The 14,471-nt window shown below is 43.5% G+C and overlaps 1 protein-coding gene across 1 annotated transcript in view; it reads right to left on the reverse strand.

The window, feature by feature from the left end:
• Positions 1-10,935, reverse strand: part of Shq1 (SHQ1, H/ACA ribonucleoprotein assembly factor) — an 81,371-nt gene extending 70,436 nt beyond the window's left edge. The window contains exons 1-4 of the mRNA XM_048356164.1: positions 10,733-10,935; positions 6,606-6,670; positions 5,240-5,362; positions 4,117-4,277 (exon numbers count right to left, since the gene is read on the reverse strand). Of these exons, the coding sequence (XP_048212121.1) occupies positions 4,117-4,277; positions 5,240-5,362; positions 6,606-6,670; positions 10,733-10,875 (492 nt within the window). The 5' untranslated portion in view covers positions 10,876-10,935. The remainder of the gene's footprint in view (positions 1-4,116; positions 4,278-5,239; positions 5,363-6,605; positions 6,671-10,732) is intronic.
• Positions 10,936-14,471: the final 3,536 nt, after the last annotated feature.

Consider the following 14,471-nt stretch of genomic DNA (forward strand, 5'->3'; position numbering starts at 1 on the left):
TAAAAGAAACCAAAGGAAATAACAAGGCAAACTTAAGAAAGATTTGTCAATGGAATGACAGGCTAGTACCTAATAGGCAGGTTTAAAAATAGATAATTGCAATGCAAACTCACTAAAATTAGTGAGCTAACCGGATTTAGTAAAAATGCCTAGGAAAGTTTCCTTGTACAATCAAACTTTTTATACAACATGAAATTTCTTATCTACCACAATTCTTTTAGGCCAGATAGCAATATTCAATCTAAGCACATTCGAATACAATGATGGAGTCCAGGGACCTTTTTGAAAGCCGCGAAAACAGTATAGCTTAATGCTTCCAAAGATCAACATTCTGAGCACACCAGATTGCTGGCTCTTTCCAACTTTTTAAAAATTTGTATTCTAAAAATTCCTTTGCAATTTACCTTTGGGGGGATCTGGAAGGTATTTTCCTACAGAAAGACCATTATAAATAGTAGTTAGATTCTCAGGGCAGCCTTCAAGTTTACTGAATTCATAAGGAACTTGAAACAGAGTACTCGTGACACACACATAGCAGTGCATCTATGGGAAAATCCTTGCCCAATTTCTGCATGTGAGTCCATTAGAAACATCTCTTCTCTTAGCAAGTCTATGTGGATTCTTCCTCTCTCACTTCACTTCCTTACCTGACTGAACCTCACAGTGAGTCACAGCCTGAGCAAGGGAGCTGAAACAGGCCTGGGGGGACTAAACTCAGAGAGGAGAAAACAATGGGAGCCTCCACCTGCCTTTGGATACCAGACTCACAACCATAATCATCTCTCTTTCCTCCTAGCCCCTAGGAGTCCTCTCCTCGATCCCTGCCACACTTCTGGATGCTTTTTGGTGAAGGAGAAAGACACTTAAGTTAGATGAGCCTAAACGTAAGTCCCAGCTGCAGTTGTTATCAGGCAGCATCAATGAATCTCTGCTTGCTCACGTGACATGAGTGACATTTCTATTACAGTGTGGAGGATGCATTTCCTCTTGCTTCTGTTGCTGCCACAAATTACCAGAGACTTGGTTGTCCATTACAATGTATATTTATTATCTCATAGTTCTAGGGGTTAGAAGTTCAAGATCAGGCTCAGTGAGCTAACAACAAGGTATCAGCCTGGCTACATGCCCCTGTGGAGGTTTATAGGAGAATTGTTTCTCTGACCTTCCAGCTTAGAGGTTATCTCTGACCTTCACTTGCAACCCACATCATGACACCATTGTTCTTTGCTTCTCTTACCACATGGCCTTCCTTTTCTTTTTGTCTCCCTCTTATAAGGACCTTTGAGTAGGTGGAACCCACCCAGATAATCCAGGGTACTCTCTAGATCCTTAGTTTAATCACAAAATACCGTTTACCCGGTAACATCTTTAGATTCTGGGGATAAGCACGAGAACACCTCCTGTAGGTGGGGAGAGAGATGACAATCATTTGGCACCACTGACTTATATAAGGATTCAATGAGGTGATACAAGTAATCAACCATAGGCTTAATGTACTTAATAATACTCAATAGCAGGTTCCTTTCTGTCTCCTCACTCCTCATTACTCACTGAATAACTTCCTACTGAGAACCCAGATCCTCCTCTGCTTCACTAACAGCAATTAAAAATGGGGTAATAGCAAAAATCTGAACTTCTGGCTATAATCAGTGAGGCTTCATGGATAACCCCGTCCGTTTTTCCGAGGAAAAACCAGACAAATTGTCAAAATACTAACTGTACTGAGAACAAACCTAGATTCAGCACAGTTCCTTATCATCTAGCTGTCCTGCCTCTGAAACTCAGGTCTCCCTTCACCATGGGCTCAAGTATACCCAAGCCACACTAGACTTCTTTCCACTTATGGAACACATACATTCATTCTTCACTCTGAGCATCTGCATTTACAGTGCCCTTCTCATCATCCCAAACTCAGACAAACATCCCATCCTCGGTAGGTCTCTAGGCATCGTAACCGAAGTAGTATCCCAGCCTGGGATATCTCCTATCACCCTATCCTTCCAATTCACGTCACTCTGCTATCATTTTGTATCCTGTGTACATAACTGTGTGTCTCCCCACTAGTGTTCCATGAAGGCAGGGGTCTCTTTACCATCTTTACCACTGTGCACTAGCACTGGGTGTGGCAGTCAATGTTATCCACTACTCAGCAGAGTATGTGAGGCCTGCTATGGGCTAGGCACCGTGTGGGAGCTGGAATGGAAATCCAGTAACAAACACTAGACAAGGCCCTTGCTCTCATGCAGATGAGGACTGATCAGTAAGAAAGTTATTCTTTCCTTCTTCCCTTTTCTTGACTCAGGGCTTACAGATAAAGATATGCGACATGTATACAGATGAACCCAACTGTCGATGACAGGCCTTGCTCTATGCACAGCTGTGCACTGCGGTCCTGTGCAAACTGGACCCAAAAGAGATAATAAAACAAAAAACAAGCAAAGAAAACCTAAAAAGCAACATTAAGCTTGCGACTTAAAAAGGTCTAAGGTACAATCTAATGGAAAGCAGGAGGGAGGGAAGGTTGGGAAAAAGTCTGAGCCATCAACCAAGCAAGTGGAAGCAAGGAAAAGGTTTTAAACTATAGCAAGAAGAAAAGGATTCCTTCTTTTTTTTTTCCTAAAATATGGCTGTGGTCACTAGTCATGCGAGCTATTTAAATCACACTGCCAAGCAAAGTCCACAGAGGATTTCAATCAGGCTAACTTCCACGGCAACCACAGGCAAGGCAGGGTCAACCCAGAGGGAAAATGATCTCTGTGTACAACCGCCCAGCGGCTGTCCTGGAAACAGAGACCTCGGTTCCCCAGGCAAGTAGAGGGAAGGGAAGGACCAGCCGGGCTGGCATTCCGCAGCTGCTGGCAGCAGTGGTCCCAGGAGCTTGCTGGGCTGGCGCCCAGAGACTCTAGGATGGTGGTTGCTGGCAGCCACCATTGCCAGAAGCCTGTTGTGCAGCTTTGACTTTGAGGAGTCAGGGCAGTTTTCCAAAGATGCCCTGCTGGCTGCCAGAATTTCAGAAAAAGAAAGGAGTGTGTGCATGTGTTTGTGTTTGTTGTAGGGGGAGAAGCGGGGGGAGAGGGAGGCGGGGGAGAATGGTAAAAGATAATTTGTTTCAGCAAAAATATTTCTATTTATTCCCATTATCAGTATAGAATATACAAGTTTACAAGCAGTGGTGTTTATAAGGTTAAAAGGAAATACAAGAAAGACTGTATCCTTTGTAAAGTGTTAAATTATTCAAGAAAGACATGATACCTGGGAGTTGGGGTGGCAGAGTTTATCTTTGTATTTATTTTTAATGGCTTTCTTTTTTTTTACTGGATGCTTTGTAGATGTCATACAGGTCTAAAAGTTATTCTGTTACAACGCTTTCTTAAAACCTGATCCGAATTAAGGCCCTGGTCCAGAGCGCCAAGCCAGAAGCATTAAGGAATGGGAGGTATCCCTCCAACATCATCAAACCCCAGAAAATTAGGTTCTTGAACTCTTTCACAGGCCAAACCCAGAGCATGGGCCTGGGCTAACCCAAGTACCTCTGCTGTAGCTTGCTCAGTACAAGGTAACCAGCAAAGAGCTGGCGGGATCATCCAGCTGAGCCCAGAGGGGCAGATGGAACTGCAAGGAGGATGCAGACAGACAGGTGCTGTGCAGCTGTAGATAAGGCTGGCTTGCTCATAGGGAGAGGCTGGGGCAGTGCTAAAGCAATGTGAGAGTAGAAACCCATGGTCCTTTCCTGAGCAGCAGATCAGGTGGCAGATGGCAGTCTCAACATGGCTCTTAACCCTAGCCTGGCTAAGGGATCACATGTTGTGGTTGCTCTTGGTGAGTTGAGACTCCCCATCTACCAGCTTGGACTTGAGATGCTCTTTGTAAACCATGACATCTCCAGGCTTGTCTGCTTCTGCTTCTCACAGACCCAAATTTCCTGTGCAACCTGCTGAATGAGCCTGAAGCCATGGCTGATAAGCCCCATAGTGGCCTCAAACTCACTGGGGTATCAGCCAGTATATCTATGGTCTCCATGTCCAAGTTATCCACAGGCTCGTCCAAGAACAGACAGAACTGAAACTCACTCAATTAAGAAAACCTCACATCCGGAGCTCTTCCAGGTCACCATACCTGCAACCGCTGAAGCACTCCCGATCGCAGGTTTCCAAATCCATAGTAGCACTGCGGGTTCAAAGCACTGCCTGGCACCTCCTCATAGGGGGTCTGTTCAATGTCCCAACTGAACTCATCATCGTCATCTTCAACTACTTCCTCAGAAACCTCAGAAGCACCTAATTGTGTCAGACAATATTTTTTTTAAATAATTGAGTTTCCTAGGTACCACGGGGGAAAAGTATAGGAAAAGGTGTCTGAAGGCATGCACTACAAGACATGTACACAGCTTCACTATTCTTGGTGGTCAATGCAACAGAACAAACCCAAATGTTCAGGAGGAAAGAGAAACACATGTGGTATCTTCAGAAAACAGAATATCACATAGTGATAAATGCTACAACATGGATAAGCAAGAAGCAAAAGAAAAGTGCATCCATACTATAAAAGACCGAACAAAGTAACTAGGAACAAGATACCAGAGAGACTCAGGTTGTTGGAAGTAAGTATACCAGTTCTTGACGTAGCTACTGTTCATATTTAGTAACTCATTCAGCTGTTTACTCTGGCATGATGATGTTTTGTTTTTGTTTTTTGTTTTTTGCCAGTCCTGGGCCTTGGACTCAGGGCCTGAGCACTGTCCCTGGCTTCCTTTTGCTCAAGGCTAGCACTCTGCCACTTGAGCCACAGCACCACTTCCAGCCATTTTCTATATATGTGGTGCTGGGAAATCGAACCCAGGGCTTCATGTATACAAGGCAAGTTCTGTTGCCATAGGCCATATTCCCAGCCCTGATGATGTTTTAATTGGTCCAAAAATGTGACTAGTTCACTAAAGTTACTTATGTTTCTTATTTCACACCAAATAAATGATTTTGGGGAGGGGGAGGGAGGAATGAGGGAGGAGGTAACAGTACAAGAAATGTATCCAATGCCTAACGTATGAAACTGTAACCTCTCTGTACATCACTTTGACAATTTAAAAAAAAAACAAATAAATGACTTTCACATGAATACTTATCTTGTCATCTGAAGCATTTTCTCCCATTTCCTAATTCCCCTCAAAATGTAAAGCATTTCGAGTACTTTCACTTTATTTTAAACCTTACCTTTATGTTCTTCCAAGTCACAGTCAACATACCTATTTCTTCTACAAGTGGTTTGGCTGTCCTGGGTTTTCTTGGTGCAAGAAGAGCAGTTAACATGTTCAGCCCCTCAAAATGTTGGCCAGGAGTTTCTTTGGGCAATCGAATGGTAAAAATTCCTTAAAGGCAAATTTATGCTTAATCACATCAAAATATTCAGAGATTTCACAAATATACCTAAGAAATACATGTCTTAGTAAAACACATTCTTATTTCACAGGACTCCACAATTACATCCTTATTATGGACTTAGTAAGAACTAAGATAGAAAAAGGCTCGAACAGGGCTTTGTAGCAGACACTTCTATGCAGAACAACCCATTGCCTGAGGAAGCAATTGCTTAAAAATTAACCCACAGTTGCTTTTAAAATATATTTCTGAGGGGCTGGGAATATGACTTAGTGCTCGCCTAGCTGATACTTCTTTTCTTTCCTTCACTAGCCTCCCCTATAAACTTATTACAATGTTTACTACCCTCTTTAGTGTTTAGTTTTTTTGAGACAGGGCTTAATATGCATTGAAATCTGGTCTCAAACTCACAATCTCCCTCTCAGCCTCCCAAGTGTTGGAATTCTATTATGGGCAACTAAGCCTAGCACCTGTCTTTTAACTCTGAGAGCAGTGAATTGCATCCCAACAAATCAAATACAATTCAACCCACACAGTCACACATGCACAACCTACCTAAACAAACAGATTTACTGTGGAAAAAGGGAGTTTCCCTAAGAATTTGCCACCTCATTAATTACAACACACTGTGAGTGAAACTCATCACAACTCTCCATCCTACATCCTTCCATTATCCTTGTGTTCTGAGGCCAATACACAGCCACTCAATAAATGATACAGGAGTACACAGGATCCTCTTGTTCCAGATCCAGTGATAAAGGAAAAGCCATTGGCTTCTAGAAAAAGAAAATAAACAGTTTGTGGCTCGTTAAAATGTAGTATTATGAAATCATGAAGGGGAAAAAAATCCAATTAGCCTTTAAAAGCCACACAAGGATAGTTACTCTCTCAATTATTTGTCATCAAAATGTAAGTTTGAAAATTGTACAAGAAAGGTTCTATTCAAAAGCTTATAAATCATCTACACCTATTATAACCAATTATCATGCACATTCCAATTTTCATTTTTAAACACTTACTAAATGGAGAAGCATGAGCCCAAGTACATAACTAATACAACTTTACTTTGAAGACTACTGTGAAATATTTTAAAGAACTGAGGAAATTACAATTGTCCGAAAATCCAAGAATACTAGGCTCTTAACACTAAGAGAGAATAATAGGACAAACAGCAATTGCCAGACACCTCAAGTCCTCATAATGTTTTCAAAGACAAAAACGCAAAGACAGTACCTTTATCTGCATCATAGGATCCCTGCTCACTTCCATTTTCTACAACTCTTCCAGGAAGATTTAATCTGCAGATTTAACACAAGTTTTAAGTCCTTAAGTTAGAAAACAATGAAAGTCATAATCAACAATAAAACATGCTTATCCATCAAAATCTACATTTTAAAAGGAAGTTCTTCGGCAATTCTTTTACATTTTACAAACCTAAATAACTTCCATCCCTTCTCCATCTAAGCAAGTAAAAATCTGTCCATTTGAACAGCCCAAACATTAAATAAGATAATGAAAACAAAAGCCACAACAAATAGTTATCACTATAGTTACAGTAATCCCCCCCCCCCCCTTTTCTTTGGCAATACTGAGTTTGATCCATCATGCTTATAAGGCTGACCCTCTACTACTGAGCCACACCCCCAGCCTTCTTTTTCACTGGTTATTTTGTAGATTAAGTCTTGCTTCCTCCAGGATGTGTAAATGGACTTTATTTATTTTTATTTTTTTGCCAGTCCTGGGCCTTGGACTCAGGGCCTGAGCACTGTCCCTGGCTTCTTTTTGCTCAAGGCTAGCACTCTGCCACTTGAGCCACAGCGCCACTTCTGGCCATTTTTTTCTATATATGTGCTGCTGGGGAATCGAACCCAGGGCTTCATGTATACAAGGCGAGTGCTCTACCACTAGGCCATATTCCCAGCCCATAAATGGACTTTAACCTCTCCTCCCCCCTATTTTATGGTACTTATCATTGCTGGAATGACAGGCATACGCTACCACATCTAGCTTCCTTCTGTTGAGATGGAGTCTCCTAGACTTCTGTCCAGCTGGCACAAAACTGCAATCCTCCCAATCTCAGTGTCTCACATAGCTTAGTATGGCAGCCCAGAAGTGGGTTAAAAAAAAAAATTTAACCAACTTTTCTCCCTGGCTGGCATTCTCAGCCTCCCAACTATCTAGGGTTTTTTCCGCCTTCTTAATAAATGAATTATTTAAATACCAGGTGGCTGACAGAGCAGGGATTCAATAGAAGTATACTGGCTTTTAGGAGAAAACAGGAAATAAAGAAACAACAAAAACAACTGCCTATATAAGGCAAATTACCTCTAATTTTTTTTTTTTTTGTAATACTGGGGTTTAAAATGAGGACTTCTGTGCTGGGGATATGGCCTAGTGGCAAGAGCGCTTGCCTCGTATACATGAAGCCCTCGGTTCGATTCCCCAGCACCACATATACAGAAAATGGCCAGAAGTGGCACTGTGGCTCAAGTGGCAGAGTGCTAGCCTTGAGCAAAAAGAAGCCAGGGACAGTGCTCAGGCCCTGAGTCCAAGGCCCACGACTGGCAAAAAAATAAAAATAAATAAAGTCCATTTACACATCCTGGAGGAAGCAAGACTTAATCTACAGGCCCTGAGTCCAAGGCCCAGGACTGGCCAAAATAATAATAATAATAATAACGAGGACTTCATGCTTGTTGGGCCAGGTACTCAACCCCAAAGTTCCTACTTTAAAAAAGGTGGAAGCCAGGCATCAATGGCTGACACTTGTAGTAGTACCCTACTCAGGAGGCTGAAATCTGAGAATCACAGTTAGCTGGGCAGGAGGGTCTGTGAGATTCTTATTTCCAATTCCAGAAGTGGAACTGGGACTCAAATGGTAGAGCACTAACTCTGAGCACAAATGCTCAAGGACAGTGCCCAGACCCAGAATTAAAGCCCCAAGACAGGCATAAAAGGAAGAAAAAAAAAAAGGCAGAAAGCAAGTTTTCCTCAAAACTCACGAAGACTACATGAAAATTTCCTTCTTTTCTCCTAGAAGAGAACTGGTTTTCTTCTTTTCAGGTGAACTCTTTTTCAAGTAGCCTTCCACAGAGAGCTCAGAAAGATGTGTTCTAACATAGAAACCTGGTTGGGCCTAGGTCTCTTTCCCTCAAAATTCTGCTGGCTTTTGCAGCTTTGCATCAACACAACAAATAAATAAATAATCAAGCAGCACTGTGTTCTCTGAAGTTAGGTCCTAAAAGGTAATGGGAATTCCACCGTTTACTGGAATTTCTTGTTCTTTAAAATGGTAGCCACTGTGTTGTCAGCCCAACTCTCCTACAAAACACACACACACACACACACACACACACACACACACACACGCCACACAGGAAAACCCTAAGAGTACTTCACACAAGGGAGAATGCCCCTCTGCCTCTAGCTGCTTTAGCTCCTTATTACTCCACATTCTAGGTCCAGCCATCATGTGACCAGTGGTACTAAAGCCTTCGACCCAGAACAGACCAAGTCTAACCAAACTCCTTAACCACATAAACCAGAGCAGTCAATAAAAATGACTGCTGACAGATTACACTTTGTAAATTTGGTGGGGTCAGTGGGCCCTCCATGTACATAGTGCTATTGTATATCTCCCCATGGTTTCTGTGGTTTCAGTTCAAGATCCAAATACAGTACAAAACATGGAGTTTTGGGAGAGAAAGATGCTATATTCACATAAACTTTATTAAAATGCATTATTATATTATTAATTTCATTATTATTCTTGTTAATTTCTTACTGGACCTAGATTATAAATTAAGCTTTATCTTATGTAGGTGTAAGAAGGTATGTATACACAGGGCTCACAGAACCATCCCTTGTCTCAGGTCTCCACTGAAGGCCCATCTCCATCAATAAGTGGACACTGTTTAATAGGCCAGGTTCTGGTGGTTCAGGCCCATTGAACCATAGGTTTATTTGGAAAAGGGGGTGTGAGAAAAAGCAGTCTTTTCTGTCAAACCAAAGTGGCTCCATCTTGAATACTGATATTTCCTGGAATTATTTGCATTTTTACTTCAATTGTAACTATTATCTGTACTGTTTGTGACCAGCCAGCCATGCTAGGAATATGGATCTTCATCAAAAGTGTTAAAAAATAAATAAACTGCAAACTACCAGGTGTGCCACTTGTGACCAGCTAGCCATGTCAGGAAGATACATCTTCATCAGTGGAGTTAAAAGGAATAAGACACTCTGGGTGGGAGATTTCCACTGATTTCATCAACCTCCTCCAACTATATCTGTCAAGCACCCCATTCCCAGCCTTGCTCCCAGTCAGCTGTGAGAGAAAAAAAAAAAAAACTTTGAGAAGATTTAAACAATAGCCCCCTTCCTAACCTTGGTAATCAACTGTACTTAGAACGTGAGCCTAACTCCCTTACAAGAAGAAGGGACCGTTTGGATTGGAATAAAAACCTAGCAGACTGCCCTGCCCCGTGTGGCTGCTTAGCTCTGGACAGAGTAAGGGTGTTGCATCCTTCCGCATAAAAATAAAATGCCTTGAGGAAATCTCTTGTATCTTTTGTGTCTAATTCATTTGTCACTGGAGAGCCGTTTGTTGTGTTTCTAACAGGGAGGACAAGGGTTTGGCAACTTTTTCTTTTTTTTAATAAAGAATAACCCGGCAGCCTCCTGCAGAATGGGATTAACAAGTAGAACGTAGCTCTAAAGTATCGCTGCTGAAAATCAAATAAGGTGACACACAGCACTTGCACATCACACCGAAGGCGGGTGGCCAGCGTTAACTACTGCTACTGTTAAACAGTTCTGCAAGGAGAAAGATCCAATTCGACAGGAGCTGCCTGCCTCTCGCGGAGACGTGGAGAAACACACCCCAATTAAGGGGGTGAAGAGCTGGCCGGACAGTGAAGCAGCCAGACATCCGGGTGGGGGAGAACTTGGCTAGTTTGGCATGGAGGTGCCAAAGAAAGTGAGGATTTCAGGAAACAGGGAATGGCAAAAACGGGAGTGCTGGCAAGAGTCAAAAGGAACAAGGATGGGCCGGAAGTGCGAGAGAAGGTGGGCGCGCGGGCCCGGTCGGGGGGAGAGGCGGGAGAGGAGGGAAGCCTCGAGACTCAGGGGCGTCGGGACAGAAGCCCGGGAGGCGGAGGGACGCGGGCCCGCGAACTCGCGGGCGCCGGTCGCCGTGCGGGAAGGGATCCTGCGTCCGCGGCCGCTCTCCCGCGCTCCGGGAAGCGCTCGCGTCAGACCCGGAGTGGCGCGGGAACGGCGTCGTTTCCATGGAGAACAGCCTCCCGCCACGAACCGTCACCGAGGAAGGAACCCCACTGGCGCCAGGCCCGCCCGGGACTCGCCTGAGAAAGTACGGCTTGGCGTAGAACTTAAAGTCCACGCCCTCGAAATACACGTCGAACTCCGAGACGCGGGCGTAGGGCACGCGGATGGCGACCGTCAGGAAGTCGGGGTCCTGGCTGAGGTCGAACGCGGGGGTCAGCATCGTCGCCACGCCGCACGCGGGGACAGCGGGGCTCTCCGAGGAGCCCGCCTGCGTGAGCGCCCGCGCTGTCAGCCACTGCGCTTCCGGCTCGGGGCGGAAGTGCTCCAGCGTAAGCCGGAAGTCCTGCCCCCATGCCCATCTCCATGGAGACAGGACGCTTTTAAATACCCAGGCGGAGCTTTCAAATGTTCTGGAGAGCCTGGGCGCTGGTGGCTCACGCCTGCAACCCTACCTACTCAAGAGGCTGAGATCTGAGGACCGCGGTTGGCAGACAGCCCGGGCACGAACTCCATGAGACCACCAGAAACCCGCGCTCACGTTTAAAGTGATAGAGTGCTAGCTTTGAGTAAAAAAGAACTCAGGGACAGAGCCCAGGCCTTGAGTTCAAGCCCCACGACTGACGGAAAATAAGACGTTCTGGAGAGTGTGAATTTCACCCAGCCGAGATTTGGGAAGCACAGGAAGAACCCATTTTAGGCAAATAGAGGTTCTTAGAAAGGATTTTAATAAGCAGCCTCCCGTGGCTCACACTTCTGATCCTGGCTGCTCCGGAGGACGAGTTCTGAGGATCATGGTTCAAAGCCAGCTGGAGAAGACAACCTCATTTAGAATCTTATCTCTAGCCATCACTGCCCAGAAATGGAGGCGTGCCTCAAGTAGCTAAGAGAGCACAGACGTCCTGAGTGCATGCCCCACTCGTGGCACAAAAGTGAATAGAAAGGAAATGATTTTAACAGCCTTGACTTTGCAGGTCAGACAGATGTGTATTTGGGTCCCTTCTCTGCTGAGTCTCAGCTGCAGGGTTTTAGGAGATGTGCTTCAGGAATCTGTGCCGCAGAAAAAGTCTAAAACTGAAGCCTGGCTTCTTAGAGAAGCTCTAAGGATGACATCAAATTGAAATCAGAGTTTTAGATGCAGAGTCCATATTCCACAAGTCATGTCATGTCCTGCCACTCAACTCTCTATGCCAAATGAAGGACCTGGTGAAAGGCAGAGAAAGAAAATTTGCCACATGGCAGCCATGGGAAAACAGCACTTGAGTACATCTTTGATACACAGACATGTCTTTATAGAAAAAAATTGGGGGCTGGGAAAAAAGAGGAATGCATAACTATTAAACACTCCTAGTCAGAGCATGGCCTGGGTGATTATTAGTTTAGTCCTTGTTTGGAGAAGTGATCACTGTCATGCTCAATCAAGACAAACAAATTACCTTGCTTATTAGTAAGTGATCTGTACTGAGGAGGCTTTATTGTTCCTTACAGTAAGTATTGGCTCCTTGTCATTAAGCTCTTCCAGTTCTTCCAAGAACCTAAGGTGATCACGTAGTATCTGCAGAGAGAGTGGCCTATATCAGAGACAGAAACATGGAGACAGATGCTAAGCTTTTCTCTTATAATTACTTCATTTGTGGGCCCAAGTAAGTAGGCCATGCTTTTCAGCAAAAAGCACTTATAATTCCCCCCTTAAGTTTCTATGTTTCTCCATCAGAAGGGGATTATAATGTTGGGCAAGCTGACTTTTTTCATTTTTTTCTTTTTTGCCAGTCCTGGGACTTGAATTTGGGGCCTGGCCTCTGTCCCTGAGCTTCTTTGGGCTCAAGGCTAGCACTCTACCACTTGAGCCACAAATACCACTTCCGACCTTTTCTGAGTAGTTTATTGGAGATGTGAGTCTCACAGATTTTCTTGCCCAGGCTGCCTTCAAACTGGTATCCTTAGATCTCAGCCTCCTAAGTAGCTAAGATTACAGGTGTGAGCCACCAGTGCCTGGCTTGCAATCAGTACCTACATTGAAATATGGTCCCTTTGTATTTATACCATCTCAATGTTGTTGTTTTTCTCTTTTCTTCTTACACATGTCAAAGCTCTTTTCTGCTCCCTTTCCTTCTTTCTCTTAACTGGATTTTCTCCCTTTAATCTGTATTCTTCATACTCTCCAATGCTGCTTCTTCCTGTTCTTTCATATATTCCCCTTGCCTGCCTTCTCTCTCATTTTTATTTTCTGTTATTCCATCAGAAGCTAGCATAGTTCAAGTATAGTAGTTATTTCTTGATTTTAAGTATCTATGAAAAAGCATTTAAAGTTACCTCCTAGGAAAGTGGAGATAACCAGGTAACTTCAAAAGCCTTTTCAGCATCTGTGTGTGTGTGTGGAGGGGGTGGTATTGTTTGCTTTTTGTTTTATGATTTGGAAGAGACAATCTTGAACTGTTCTTTAAGATATTAACAGGCTGGGCGCAGTGCCTCACACCTGAGATCCTAGCTATTCAGGAAGCTGGGATCTGAGAATCATAGTTTGAAGCCAACCCAGGCAGCAAAGTCCACGAGAGCTTTATCTCTAATTAACCACTAAAAGGCCAGAAGTGAAGTTGTGACTCAAGTGGTAGAGCAAAAAAGAGACAGTGCCCAGGCCCTGAGTTCAAGCCCCAGTACTAACACCAAAAATAAGTATTAATGAGCCCTAATATTCATTGCATATTTAACTATGTGCCAAGACTGCAGTAACCCTTCCTATGACCTCGTTTTCCTTCCTGACAGTCAACGCTGTGATGAAGGCTTCATATATCCCCCTCCTGTATGCAGGACCCCACAGCTACAAAGTGGTTCAATAGGAGCTGAAACCCCAGAAAGTTTGAGTCCTGAGTCCCGGCTCTAAGCTACTGAATAGTAGTTTAATAATATCACCTATCCCTTAGTTTCATAATCTGAGGCAAGCCTGCCTGCTTCAAACCACACTGAGCCTTACAAATAATAGGCACTCATAATATTGCTAATGAATTGGGGCCAACCTGGAATCAGTAAGGCCCTAAAAAGGTCCCATGAGAGACGTCTTTGGCTAAATTATTTCAAATTAACTTCTCTAGGAGGAATCTTTACATCTACCATGGGACCTCATTCCGTAGGTCACAAACATTAATATTTTTAAATTATTCATGCCAGAGATGTAGCTGAAACAAGCCATGCTATCCACAAGGAAACTAATTAAAAGCACTTGCAAACTAGAGCCGTGCTTTTCCTGTATACTTGATTATATGTGTTTGGTAATGCATACACACGCCACACACACACACACACACACACACACACACACCATTGCAACACAGAAAGGCAGGTTACATTGCTTTGTGCTACTATTTATTAGAATTAAACATTACATTTGCTGCTATATCACAAAATGCTTATGTTTATGACCATATTTTCTTTCTTTCTTTTGTATTTTAGTTGCAGACTAATCTTGTTTTGAGTGGAAGGACTTTCTGGATTCTTTTTAATTTTTTTTGTAAGCAATAGTTCTCTTTATATTTGTAGTCTTATTTAGCAGTAAATCTCAAAGATTATAAATTCATTATTCCTTAAAAAAAAAAAAAAAAACATAGGCCAGTGGCTCATACCTGTAATCCTAGCAACTCAGGAGGCTGAGGCCTGAGACTCATTGTTCAAAGCCAGCCTGAATAGAAAAGTCTATAAGACTCATATCTCCAATTAATCTGCAAAAAGCTAGAAGTGGCAGTGTGACTCAAGGGGTAAAATGTCAGCCTTGAGCAAAAACAGGGGGGAGGGGGGCTAAGCAAGAGCATGAGGTTCTGAGTTCAA

Source organism: Perognathus longimembris, chromosome 10 (assembly GCF_023159225.1).
Source record: "Perognathus longimembris pacificus isolate PPM17 chromosome 10, ASM2315922v1, whole genome shotgun sequence".
Classification (NCBI taxonomy): domain Eukaryota; kingdom Metazoa; phylum Chordata; class Mammalia; order Rodentia; family Heteromyidae; genus Perognathus; species Perognathus longimembris.